The sequence below is a fragment of the Amblyraja radiata genome, chromosome 33 (assembly GCF_010909765.2).
Source record: "Amblyraja radiata isolate CabotCenter1 chromosome 33, sAmbRad1.1.pri, whole genome shotgun sequence".
NCBI lineage: Eukaryota > Metazoa > Chordata > Chondrichthyes > Rajiformes > Rajidae > Amblyraja > Amblyraja radiata.
The window spans coordinates 21,217,181-21,231,585 of record NC_045988.1 but is presented as its reverse complement, the minus strand read 5'-3'; the positions used below and the strand labels follow the sequence as shown (position 1 = coordinate 21,231,585).

The 14,405-nt window shown below is 41.6% G+C and overlaps 1 protein-coding gene across 1 annotated transcript in view; it reads left to right on the top strand.

Annotated features, from left to right (window-relative positions):
• The window catches only part of slc37a2 (solute carrier family 37 member 2), a 70,377-nt gene that overhangs the window by 15,603 nt on the left and 40,369 nt on the right, over positions 1–14,405 (top strand). Inside the window, exons 2-4 of the mRNA XM_033049481.1 lie at positions 4,988–5,069; positions 9,898–9,988; positions 13,794–13,872. Coding sequence (XP_032905372.1) covers positions 4,988–5,069; positions 9,898–9,988; positions 13,794–13,872 — 252 coding nt within the window. The remainder of the gene's footprint in view (positions 1–4,987; positions 5,070–9,897; positions 9,989–13,793; positions 13,873–14,405) is intronic.

Here is a 14,405-nt window from a genome sequence, read left to right as displayed (position 1 = left end):
ACCTTCTGACTGTGGCTGTACAATCCTTTTTATTTAACATATCATGTAAAATACAAAGTTCTGGAGTAACTTAGTCAAAAGAAGGGTCCTGACCCAAATGTTGTCTGGCCATTCCCTCCACAGATGCTGCCCTACCCGCTGGGTTCCTCCGGCACTTTGCATTTTGCTCAAGATTCCAGCATCTGCAGTTCCTTGTGTCTCCATTTATAATTTCAGGCATGGTAAACTCACCGGCTCTATGCTTAGCAATATCTTGTCCTGGGCCCTTCAAATTAATTATAATATAATCACATTTGCTATTTGTTTCCTATTTACTAAATTGTTTATTAACTCATAGTTACGATAAACCTACGGTAAGAATATTAACTAATATCTCCAAAATTATCTCCAAAATTTTATTTATCAAGGGGTAATAGGCAGGGTTGTGCCTTATCACCATTGCTATTTGCCCTTATGATAGAACCGCTGGCTGAAAGGATTAGAAATCATCCGAATATTCACGGATATAACACTAAGGACTCAAAGAATTAAATTTCATTATATGCTGATGATATACTTTTATATATTACTAATACACAAACGAGTATACCCACCTTATTAACACTAATTGAGGAATTCGGCTCTTTTTCAGGATATAGAATAAATTGAAATAAAAGCGAAATTATGTCTCTAAAACCACAGGATGCGAGACACTTACTAAAATTCCCTTTCAAAATTGCAACAGAAAAATTCAAGTATCTGGGTATTCAAATTACGAGAAGACACAAATCATTATTTAGCGCCAATTTTATGCCATTATTAAATAAACTGAATGATATGATTAAATTTTGGAAAACGCTCCCACTCTCATTGATAGGTAGAATTAACGCTATAAAAATGACTTTCTTACCACAATTAATATATTTGTTTCAAGCGATCCCAATATATATTCCAAAATATTAAAAAAAAAAAAAAAAACTAGATTCTACTATCACTAATTTTATATGGGATTACAGAGCACACAGAATTCAACGAAAGCATTTGTGTAAACCTAAAGAAGTTGGGGGCTTATCATTACCTAACTTTACGTATTACTACTGGGCAGTGCATATGAAGAACATAATGTACTGGTTGGATAGTTCCACTCACCAGTCGGAGTGGATAAGAATGGAGAAAGAGGAGTGTTTCCCGTATGATATAGGAACGATTTTGTTCTCACCGATAAAATTGAATAGTATAATATATAAGAAGAACCCAATTATTTACAATACAATAAGAATTTGGAAACAAATAAAATTATCCTTGAAATTAAATAATCTAGCAGTACTAACCCCACTATTGAACAACCCTGCATTTAAACCATCTCTTATCGACAAAACATATAAACAATGGGATAGACTGGGGATTAGGAAAGTAGGAGATATGTATGAATTGGGCAAATTGTTATCATTTCAACAATTAAAATTAAAATTTAAACTGAAGGATAATCAATATTTCAAATATATACAGATATGTGACTTTATGAAGAAATATACACATAGATTTCAAACTATATTTTTAGACCCTTTAGAAGAAGCAATGAATATTAAGGCTGATTCACATAAACTAATATCATACTTTTATAATAATATATTAAATAGAGAATTACCCTCAACAGAGGCACTAAGAGAAGATTGGGAACATGAACTAATGAGAAAGATCCGGAAAGATAGATGGGAAAAGCATCTGATGAACACACATAATTGTTCCATTAATGAAAGACATAATTTAATTCAATTTAAATTATTACATAGACTATATTATTCAAAAACGAGGTTGAATAAATTTTACCCAAACGTCTCTCCCAGATGCGATAAATGTTTGTTTCAAAACGCTAATATAACACATTCATTTGTAGGATGTACAAAGTTGAATAAATTTTGGAGCGATATATTTGATATATTTACAAAGCTCTTCAAGTCAAGAATAGAACCTAATACGGAATGGATTATATTTGGAATAATAGTAGAAGATATTAATTTAAATAAGGACCAAAAAGTTTTTTTAAATTATGGGTTAATAATTGGAAAGAAATTGATACTTAAATTTTGGAAAAATACAGCTATTCCAACTGTTAAAATGTGGATTAGGAATATGATGGACATAGCACGCCTTGAAGAAATTAGAGTCCGACTAATAGATAAATATGACCAATTCTTAAGGAGTTGGTCCCCTTTTATCGACTTTTTGGAATCATGTGATGCAGCGGTACAGTAAAGATTACTGATTTCAGGTCGGGTCGTGGGTAGATTTACATCTCCGAATAAAGATTTGAAAATTTCTCTTTTAAGGGTTTTTTTCTCCTATTTCTACTTTCCACTTTTTCTTTTCTTATACACACACTTCAGGTTTTTCTATTTTCTACTATCTATTTTTCCTCTTTTTCTCTTCTCCAATTAAAAAAAAAATGTTTTCCTTTTTTCTTCTTCTTGTCTTTCTTATTTCCTTTTCAAAAACATAAAACTAGAGGTTGTACATAGAATGTATAATTACGTTATGACATAGTTGGCACCTAAAATTAGGTCCCACTGTATTGTTTTGTATTGTACTAACTTCTAATAAAATAAACAAAAACAAAAAAACAAAAAAAAACCTCATAGTCATACATCACAGAAACAGAATCTTAGTCCCAACTCATCTGTGCCAACCATGATACCTCACTTAAACAAGTCACATTTGCCTGTCTTTGGCCCCTATCCCTCTAAACCTTTTCCTATCCTTGTCTCTGTGTCTTTTTTTTAATGCTGTTATAGCATCTGCCTCAACTATCTCCTCTGGCAACTCATAACTCTGACAGTGTGGAAACAGGCCCTTCGGCCCAACTTGCCCACCCCGGCCAACATGTCCCACCTACACTAGTCCCACCTGCAAGCGCTTGGTCCATATCCCTCCAAACTTGTCCTATCCATGTACCTGTCTAAATGTTCCTTAAACATTGGGATAGTCCCAGCCTCAACTACCTCCTGTGGCAGCTTGTTCCATACACTCACCACCCATACTCATTTCATATATCCATAACCCTCTGTGTGTAAAATTTGCCCCTCGAGTATAAATGTTTCCCCTCGCAAACCTTTGGTTCTTGATTCCTCTACCCTGGGTAAAGGACTGTGTGCATTTACCCTTTCAATTCCCCTCATGATTTTATACAGCTTTATAAGATCAACCCTCGGTCTCCTGTGCTTCAAGTCCTAGATAGAGCATTTCCTTCTGAATCAAGCCTTCAAGTTATGTCAAAATCATCGTAGGTCTTCTCTGCACACTTTACAGTTTAAATGTTTATAGTTGATAGCGATTTCTCCTGAGCAAGTGTTCTAAGCCTTTGAAGAAGCTGGCCTTAGAAGGATGAAATATAATAAATTAATTGGATTCTACAAAACTCCTTGCATCCTAATAACTTTCATCCTTTACACTACGACCTGGATCTTGATGAATGCTTGTCTAATTTCCTGTGCCACTGTGTTGTCTCGTACAAATCTCGTAAGGGTTTTTGTGTGTTAGTAAGCTTGGAGCAAGGCTTGGAGCAAGGAGTAAGTGTTGGAGCAAGGCTTGATCTGTTTCCCTTGTTTTTTTCATGGCAAAGATAGTTAGTTCAGTTTAGAGATGTAGCGTGGAGACAGGCCCTTTGGCCCACACCGGATCCACGAGGACCTACATTATCCCATTTTGCATCCTACGCACTGGGGCAATTTACAGAAGGCACTTAGCCTACAAACCTACACGTCTTTGGAATGTTTGAGGAAACTTGAGCACCTGGAGAAAACCCACGCAGTCACAGGGAGGACATACAGACTCCACACAGACAGCACCCGAGGTCGCGATCAATCCAGCGTCTCTGGCGCTAGAGGAAGAAGCTGTAACTCTGAGGCACTCTGCTGGCGAAGACCAAAGTGGTATATCTGGAGAGACAAAGTTGGAACTTAAGTGGAATTAAGGGTATTTAGTGGTAGATTAGCCGGCCTGCCTGTAAATGTGGCTCTTTAACGTGGTGGCATGGAGCATGGGTTAGTGGACTTTGGGTCTGTGTGGAGTCTATTTACTTGTGGTTGTCTATGTCTAGCCTTCCCCTGGATGAGGTGGAATGTTACATACTTCTTGGCAAATTGAAACTGGGAGAAACGTGCAAAACTATCTATATTAAAAAATATGCTCTTTAAATGGATCAAAGACAAAAATGGATTCTGTGCTCAGGTATTTATACGGTATGTCCTTTAGCAACAGGAGGAGGAGAACTTGGTCAGCATGGGTCAGGGGCTGTTTGTGTGCCGCATAACTCTGGGGAATTCAGTATTAAACTGTGTTAATAATTGATGGTATATGTAAATAAAAATAAAAATGCCAGATCTAGGCGCATCAATCTACGGTGGCACAACGGTAGAGTTGCTGCCTTACAGCGCCAGGGACCCGGGTTCGATGCTGACTACGGGTGCCTGTCTGTACGGAGTTTGTACATTCTGCCTGTGACCAGTGTGGATTTTCTCCATGTGTCCTGGGTTTCTCCCACACTCCCAAGATGTAGAGGTTTGTAGGTTAATAGGCTTGGTAAAGTTGTAATTTGTCCCTAGTGTGTGTTGAATTGTGTCAGTGTGTGGGGATTGCTGGCTGGTGCGGACTCGGTGGGCCGAAGGACCTGTTTCCGCACTGTATATCTAAACGTAACCTGGGAAATGGCTTCTCCTCCTTTGGTGGGATGTCTGCTGATTTGTCCAAACCCTCGTTCTCCCCGCACCAACATGTGCTTGTTCCAGCACGTATGTTAAAGAACATGCCGAGTAACAGCCCCGAGCACAGCTCAGCAGGACTCCTGAGTTATTTTTTATTATTTTTATTATTATTTTTGAATATTGACCCTGCTGCAGCACAACCCCGTTTGTGACTGGTTTAGCAGGCATCATGGTTGACTGGATAATGGTTCTGCATGTGATCTTTCTGGAATCTAATTTTATATCGCTCTCTTGTTATTTCCTGCCAGGTACCGTGGCTTCACTCTGGTGCTGACCTTCCTATTCTACACCAGTTACCACCTGTCTCGCAAGCCCATCAGCATCGTCAAGGTACGTGAACACTCGGGTGGGGAAGGAGAAGGCTGTGTCTGATTGGAGGGGAGGGGGGGATGGACATTTTGCCCAACAGAAGCTTCAGATATTTGGGGGAGGCACGGTGGCGCAGCGGTAGAGTTGCTGACTTACACCGTCAGAGACCAGAGTTTAATCCTGACTTTGAATGCTGTCTGTATGGAATTTGTAGATTCCACCCTGCTTGGATTTATTCCAGGTGCTCCAGTTTTCTCCCACACTCCAAGGACATACAGGTTTGTAGGTTAATTGACTTCAGTAAAATTGTAAATTGTCCCTTGTATGTAGGTGTGTGTGTGTGTGTGTGTGTGTGTGTGTGTGTGTGTGTAGGATAGTGTTAGTGTCAGGGGATCGTTAGTCGGCGCACACTCGGTAGGCCGAAAGGCCTGTTTCTGCACTGTCTCTCTTAACTAAACTAAACATTCAATAACATCCGGTCCTTTTAATGGATTGGGAAGTCTTTACTTCTAGAACCAAGTTGTAGTTTACAGATGTAATAAAAAGGAACTGCAAATGCTAGTTTATACCAAAGGTAGACACACAATGCTCGAGTAACTCAATCGGTCAGGCAGCATCTATGGAGAAAATAGATGGGTGACGTTTCGGGTTGGGACCTTTACTCAAACTCCATCATTTAGTGTCTATCTGTAGTTTGCAGATACAAGGCCATTTCGTGTGGTAATAGGTATGCACAAGGTTAGTGGATGAATTATCTGTCTCAATTACACTTTATTCTTGATTCGGTCTCCTTTTGTATTGCACTGCCCGATGGACGTGTATGGGTATTTATCTTAATAGCACATGAAACACTATTTTCCATGATACCTTTGTACAGGTGACAAAAAATAAAGCAATGCTGACTACTGGCTGAAGATTGGAATTATTGTTGATCTGAAAGCAAGAGTTTGACTAGGCCACATATCTGAGGAATGTAACTAGTTCATTGTTTTATGTTCCCAATCTCCTTCAAGGGAATGGTTATCCTTGCCCATTCCGGTCTGCGTGTGACTCTAGACTATTTACTGCCCTTTGAAGAAGCCAAGTGAACCATTCGGAAGCAATCGGGAACGGTTGGTTCCCCTTGATTAGGCACCAGCAAGAGGACTGAGAGTTCAAGTACTGCAGATACCTCTTGCCAGGAGTGTTATTTTTGTAGCGAGTCTCTAAATCGGGCCTGATCTGGTCTCTTGGGCGGCAGTAAAAAAAAACCAAGGGCGATCTTCAGGCATCACAGTTTAACCCATGATCAACCATCGCAAAATCTTCTTGTCCTGTTGAATGCTTTAAAGAATGGCATAAAGTAACCCCTCCAATGTTGTAAGAAAGTATGACATATGAATGAGGTAAAGGCCTCTATTAATTCTCATGGGAAGATCCCAAAAGCATCAAACAACAATAGTGATGTTTTTGTAATCGTTGCTTGGCCCATCAATGGCTCGTAGACCATTCCCATCAATTTTATTCCCCCTCGTGTTTCCCTTTTAATCTACACTCCCCTCCAAATATTAACCCCCCTATGAGGCAGATATCCGGATTCGATCCTGACTATGGGTGCATGTCTGTGCGGCGTTTGTACACTCTCACTGAGCCCATGTGGGTTTTCTCCGGCTGCTCCGGTTCCCTCCTACACACCAAAGACGTAAAGGTACAGGTTTGGCTATTGTAAATTGTCCCTGGTGAGTGTAGGATTGTGCTGGTGTATGTGGTGATCGCTGGTCGGCATGGACTCAGTGGACCGAAGGGCCTGTTTCCGTGCTTTATCTCAAAAGTCGAACGCACTGGAAGTGATGAGGCATAACTCAGAGGCATAATCTCTTGCACCAGATGTCAAACAAGGACCCTGCACGCTCTCTAAAGAGTCTAGAGTGTTTTATTGTCATATGTACTGAAATAGAACAATGACATTCTTGCAGCAGCACAACAAATTTGTAAATGCAGTACTCAATAGATTATATAATAAACATAGAATAAAAAATTATTAAAAATATAGTGCAAAGCAAAACAAAGTCCAAATTGCATCCAAAGCAGTTTGTCATTTGGTGTTCATAGTGTTCAATAGCCTGATAGTTGTTGGGAAGAAGCAGCAGAATCCTTCAGATAGACACAAAATGCTGGAGTAACTCAGCGGGACAGGCAGCATCTCAGGAGTGGGTGGAGTAAGGAATGGGTGACCCTTCTTCAGACTTCAGAATACTTCCCCTTGTTCTGGCCAATATTTAAGTCTCCAGTTCTGGTTAAATATGTTGTGTATTATCGGCCTTGTCAGTCTGTTTCCTATTGTTGGAGTTCTGAACGACCTTTGACACTGCTGCTTCCTGAGGAGGTCAGGGTGAATTATGTGGTGAATTCCATTCTATAGACGCACAGGTTTGGAAGCTGAAGAACCAGCATCTGCAGTTCCTTCCTACACAGGTTTGTAGGCTAGTTGGCTTGGTAAATTGTCTCTAGTGCTTGTAGGATAGTGTTAGTGAGATTCGTCCTATCAGGTAAATCAGACCAATTCTTAAAGATTTGGTCTCCCTTTATCGACTTATTACAAGCATGTGGTGCAACACAACCTTAGAAATTAATTGTTTCAGAACCGGGTGAGGGGTGGGTAAAGATACGAAGTAGGTATATCCCTTTCAATTTCTCTTTTTTCTCTTTTTTTTCTTCTCTATTCTTTTTTCTTCTTATTTCACATCACCTTGTTTTCTTTTTCGGGCTATATAACATTCTCTTTCTCTCTTTTTCTTGCTTTTCTTACTCTTTTTTACTATTACATTTAAAATAAGAAGTTGTACATGAAATGCAATATGTTATTCATGTCTTATATTATTGTACATTACTTCTAATAAAAATATTTTAAAAAAACCGATAGAGTTAGTGTACGGGGAAATCGCCGGTTGGTGCTCATAGCCTGTTTCTGTGCTGTATCTCTAAACTAAACATAGCTGCCCTACTGCACCATGGGTCACAGGAGTGAGTTCAGTGTAGATGGACAACCATTCTGTGGTTGTGCGATGTGAAAATAAAACCATGCATTGAGTTTTGAGATTATAATCTGAACCCTGGCTCATCTATTTCCCACCTGCTCCCGCCAAGGTCACCTCCTTCCTAGTGTTCATACTGGCATCTGGTGGTAGAGGTCGGTATTGCAGTTGAGCACCTGCCTAGTTATGACTGAAATAAGATTTATTTTGTTGCTATCCACACCTCAAAAATCCTTCATGAGTGAATGTAAAATGGAAATAAATCTGCTTTCGTGCATTTGCCCACTTTGGACTCCAAATAGAAATAAGCAGTCATTCTTTAATGATACAGGCTTGTATTCATAACACAAAGTGTTAGAGGAACTCAGTGGGTCAAGCAGCTTTTGTGGAGGGAATTGATAGGTGCTATTTTATTTTGGGTCGGGCTAATCAGTCTGAAGAAGGGTCCCAACCTGAAATATAGCCTATTCATTGCCTCCACAGATGCTTTATGACCTGTTGAGTTCCTCCAGCACTTTGTGTTTTGCTCAAGATTTCAGCATCTGCAGTTCATTGTATTGGCTTTTATTTGTCCTTTAATGAGTCAGATGGCTTTTTACAGGTGCATGTACATTTTTCCCCAGACAAGTTCTGGCCTCTCTTGCAGTTATTATTGATTAAACATGTCCATACCTGCATTGTGAGGTGTCAATATAGACACAAAAAGCTGGAGTCACTCAGCGGGACAGGCAGCATCTTTGGAGAGAAGGAATGGGTGACGTTTCAGGTCGAGACCCTTCTTCAGACACAAAAGACTTCTATGAGGTATGAAGTCTGAAAAGAGTCTCGACCTGAAACATCACCTATTCCTTTCCTCCAGAGATGCTGCCTGACCTGCAGAGTTACTTTAGCTTTTTATGTCTGTCTTCGGTTTAAGCCAGCATCTGTGGTTCCTCCCTATACATTGTGAGGTGTGAAGATGCTGTATAAAAGTGAACCAGCTGTGCTGGTGACTAACTTTGGGTGATACACAATGGCGCAGCTGGTAGAGCTGCTGCCTCACAGCGCCAGAGACCCGGGTTTAATCCTGACTGTGGTTGCTGTGTGTATGGAGTTTGTACATTCTCCCTGTGACTGCGTGGGTTTCCTTTGGGTGCTCCGGTTTCCTCCCACATCCCAAAGATGTGCGGGTTTGTGGGTTAATTGGCCTGCAACAGCATGTGGGTGAATGGTGGAGTTGAGATGGCTTGGTGGTGCTGTATAGGGAGTGGATAAGAAAGTCGGACAATGAAGAGCTGGTGTGAATGGGTGATCGATGGTCGGGTGAAGGGACTGTTTCCCTGCTGTATCTCTAAATTTGAAAGCTAATGCCAGGTGTTGACCGAAGGAGACCATTACACTAGCTCTTTCGCAAAAGCATTTAGAACTGCAGAAACATGCAACTTCTCAACGTATACGCAGATGTTGCAGGGAGGACTCCGCCGGTCAAGCAGTTCTGAGCGTGGTTTGCCGACTCCACCTCCAGTTTAAATTCCATTTGGAATATTTTGGAGGACCAAGAAACCAAGAACCAAGACTCAAAATCACTCCACCCACAGATGCTGCTTGACCAGCTGAGTTCCCCCAGCAGTTTTCATTTCAGATTCTAGCACCTGCAATTTTATGTTTTCCATTAATGCATAACTTAACCGGTTACTGGTTTAGCCAATTGCTGAATGATTTTGAACATATTGCGGCTTGGGATGAGTTAGCAGAATGGGCACAGCCTCCTCCCAGCATACAGAATGGGCACAGCCTCCCTCCTTACTTCATCTTTCACATTCGTATTACTAACAACACATTCAAATGTTTTCCAGAGTGAACTCCACAAGAATTGTTCAGCAATTGCTGGCCATGGAAACAAAAGTCACCTTGACAATGACACGTGGTGTGACTGGGCTCCGTTTGGTAAGAATATTTCTTCGTACGTACTGCATGTCAACAGGGAGCATCTTACCATGGAGAAAAAATGAGTTGTCACTCTCATCTCCACATCCTAGGTCATGTTGTAAAAAAAGCTCATCTTAACTTTCCTCTTTTTTCTGTCATGTATTTGTTCTACTTGCCAAGACCTGCAGCAATTCATCATCAGTGACCCAATGTATGTTATTAGATTTTAGCCACTTTCATTGTCATTGTGAAGATTTATTGAAATTCCAAACCATTGTGACAAGATCTGAACACCTGAAATCTTCAAATTCAGCACCTAAACGTCACACGTTCTACTCACGCCCTTTGACCTGTTGGTGCATCTGTGTGTCACATTCATTGATGTGCAAAGTATTTGTGATTAAACCAACAGGGTTTTTCACAGTGCAGGAAGAAACTGCAGACGCTGGTTTACATACACCGAAGATAGACACAAAATGCTGGAGTAACTCAGCGGGTCAGGCAGTATCTCTGGAGAAAAGGAATAGGTCGCCTTTCGGGTCGAGACCCTTCTTTAGAGCTTCTCTCAGTTTTCCCCAGCTTCTCTATTGCGTTAGGAAATTTGGCCAAGGCTCCTGTGGACCTGGCTCATTGATTTAACCTGACAAAGTGAATCTAGCGCAGAGTTTGGGGACGTAATGCAATTTGAACCCTCAATAGCTGGTGTTGATGCTGCTGCCATTGATGAGGGAGAGACCCATCCTTCAAGATTGGCCGTGGTTCTATTTGTGATAGTTCTGAAGCAGTGGCAGGTCAGCTGATCGCTGGTTGACTGAGTCATCTCTGGGAACCATGCCAGCAAAATGTACTATTCATGCACTATACACTATCATGTATAATGTACTATACACTTCATGTAAAACATTTTTTGTAAATAATATTCTGCGTCGGGCAGTTTTTTAACCGGAAGGTTGGAGGGGACGGATTTAATAGGAATCCGAGGGACACCATTTTCACACAGAGGGTGGTAGGTACATGGAATTGCTGCCAGAGAAGGTAGTTGAGGTGGGTACAATAACAGTTAAATGACATTTGGACAGATACATAGGTAGGAATGATTTAGAGGGATATTGACCAAACACAGATGGGTGGCACTAGAGTAGATGGGACATCCTGGTCGTCAGGGGCAAGTTGGGCTGAAGGGCCTGTTTCTGTGTTGTACGACTATGAAGATCTGTTTGGAACACTGGTGGTGGCTTGGCTGATTTATTCTAAGGTATTTATTCTGTGAGCTTCACACTATGGGTTTCACACTATGGGCTTCACACTATGGTACTACCTAAAATTTGAGCGTTGTACAACCCATGAATTAGAAGTGGGAACTATAGCTGTTGATAATCATTGCTGCAATGAACTTACCATGACAAAGATTTAGGCCCCTTGTACCATCAGTTCCCAGTACTATTCCTTCTTTCCCTGCACCCGTGCAACTATTTCAATAACAACATATTACACAATAATCTTGCTCTCGACACGAGCAAGACCAAGGAGCTGATTGTTGACATCAGGGAAGGAAAGGTGAGGATCAATGAACTTGGCTTAATCGATGGGATGGTGTGCAGAGATTCAACAGCTTCAAGGGCGTGCATATCTCAGTAGATCTGTCCTGGACCCAGCGCGTTGATGCAATCATGAAGAAAGCCCATTAACGACGCCACTTCCTTTAGAAGATTGAACGGATTTGGTATGTTGCCAAATTCTCTATTGAATGTCTACAGTCTGAGGTTGTGTAGCGGTAGAGTTACTGCCTTACTGCGCCAGAGACCCGGGTTCAAACCTGACGACAGGTGCTGTCTGTACGGAGTTTGTACCTTCTCCCTGTGACTGTGTGGGGTTTCTCTGAGTGGTCTGGTTTCTTCCCACATTGCAAAGACGTGCAGGTTTGTAGGTTAATTGTCTTTGGTAAAATTGTAAATTATCCCAAATGTGTTAGGATAGTGTTACAGTGTGCGGTCATCGCTGGTCGGCACAGACTTGGTGGGCTAATGGGTCTGTTTCTACGCTGCATCTCTATATTACACTAAACCATTTATGGATTAGCTATGCTGCACAATGTTAGTCCAGTTGAAGTTGGTAAAGTTCAGCAACCTCTCGGACAGTTTATCTGGATCCAGCCAAAATGTCAAGTTGACCAAATAGAATCAAAGGACATCTATACCGGGATGTTTCTTGAAACGTTGCCTCTCTGTATGTATTACTAAACGTTGCAGCAACCAATGCAGCACTGAAACCAAAATCGGTGAAAAGATACGTTAAAGAGTTGCAGTTCCATTTGTAACCTCACCCCCGGGAGAGCAATCTCGGCATGAAGAAGGGACATTGAATGCGCTGAAATACCAACATTCATCTTGGGAAAGTTGACCGGCCCACGTGGGGACTCCCCCCTGCTTCCTTCGAAGACACCAGGCTGCAATGCACGGAGCGTCTTCAACTGGAAATGTCAACTCCATTTCCCTTTGAGCACATATTGCCCAGTTGAAGGCTTCCAGCGTTTTGGATTTCATTTCAGATTTTTCACACAAAGGGTGGTGGGTGCATGGAATGAGCTGCCGGAGGAGATAGTTGAGGCAGGTTCTATCACAATGTTTAAGACACATTTTGATGGGCATATTGATAGGACAGGTTTAGAGGGATATGGGCCAAATGCAGGCAGGTGGGACGAGTATAGATGGGACATGTTGGTCAGTGCAGCCAAAGGGCCGGTTTCCACATTTTATGACCACATGACTCTGCACCAACAACTGCAGTTTTTATCTTGAGAGTGGAGGGTGTTTGATTCAAGCTGTGATTTTCCTGTAGTTTCTCAGAAGGATATTATTTGTATACTGATGGATCTCGTAATGCTTGATTCATTATTGAGGTCATGGTCATTTAGTCCACATGCTTAAACAAGTCGACCATGCTGCTTGTGTGCCCCTGTTGTGGGAGCGTGGCGTGAACTCCTTCCCAGAGCTGACACTCCCACAGCAAAGAAGCCCCTTGGCTTGGACCGGAGCTACCTGGCAGCGCTGGTGCTGGGCACGGTGAGTGGGGCAGGTGGCAGCACCCTTGCCGTGCATTCACGAACCACTTAGAGGTTACTGTTTCGCTCATCATCCTGCCAACGCGTGGGGCAGCAATGGCCTCACTTGCTGTACCCAAAACCAACCCCTGAGTGAATATCGTGCAGCATTTTTCCCCATGGCAACCAAAGTTCATTACTTTATTCATCAGATGAGCTGGAATTCATCACTCACGGAAGTATCCTTGACGATAGTTCTGATCTGCCTTGTGGAATATTGCAGGTTCGTAAGTCATAGGAGCAGACTTGGGCCATTCAGCCCATCGAGTCTACTCTGCCATTCAATCTGGCTGATCTATCTTTCCCATTCCTGTCAATGTCCACTTTAAAAATAGCCAATAACTTGGTCCCCACAGCCATCTGTGGCAATGAATTCCACAGAGTCACCACCCTCTGGCTAAAGAAATTCCTCCTTATCTCCTTTCTGGAGGTACGTCCTTTTATTCTGAGGCCCTGTGTTCCTCTATTCTGATGATGCAGGAGATCTGAAATAATAATCCAGGATAATTATAGATGGGTGTCATGGTAGTTTGGGATATGGATCTGACGCTTTTATTTTCCTGACCCGTTTGCTACCTTTATTCCTCTGGGATTGAAACATTGAGTTCAAGGAGCAGAAGCTGAGTTATTATAAAGCATCGACCACATGAAGCCACAATTCCACAGGAGTGTTTGATTGCTTTCTTTGCATGTATATCACTGCTCTGCATTTGTTTTTTTCAGATAAACCCAATTACAAGATGCTTTTTGGTGCCTTGGACAACTCCTTCCTGATAGCTTATGCCATTGGAATGTTCTTCAGGTGAGCATGATGGAAATTGGAGTCAATGCTCATCATCTGTGGTCAGGGTGTAGCTCTTCATTAGGATGTCCCTCCCCTCCAATAGAAGGGAGGGCAGAACAAGGCTCCCTCTGCCTCTGCTTTAATAATAAACCTTGAGCCAATATTGAGCAACTTTAATGCACTAAACTGATACTTCATCATTCCCTTATCCAGCCATCTTCCAAATACTTTCATAAGTTCTAGAAGCAGATTTAGGCCATTTGGCCCACTGAGTTTACACTGCCATTCAATCATGGCTGATCTTTCATTATCTCTCAATTCTATTCTCCTGCCTTCTCACCATAACTTCTGACACCCCTACTAATCAAAATGATGAAATTATCTTCCAAATAAGATCACTGAACCAGGAGGTATTTTTGCATTTGAGCACAATTGGTTCAGTGGTGCATCTGGCATAGTGTCAATTATGTGCCGTGTGATATTGGCAGAGCTAGACTCTGGCAACAGGCTCCAATTACGTAGTTGGGTTCAACTCTAGCTCTTTTTATTGA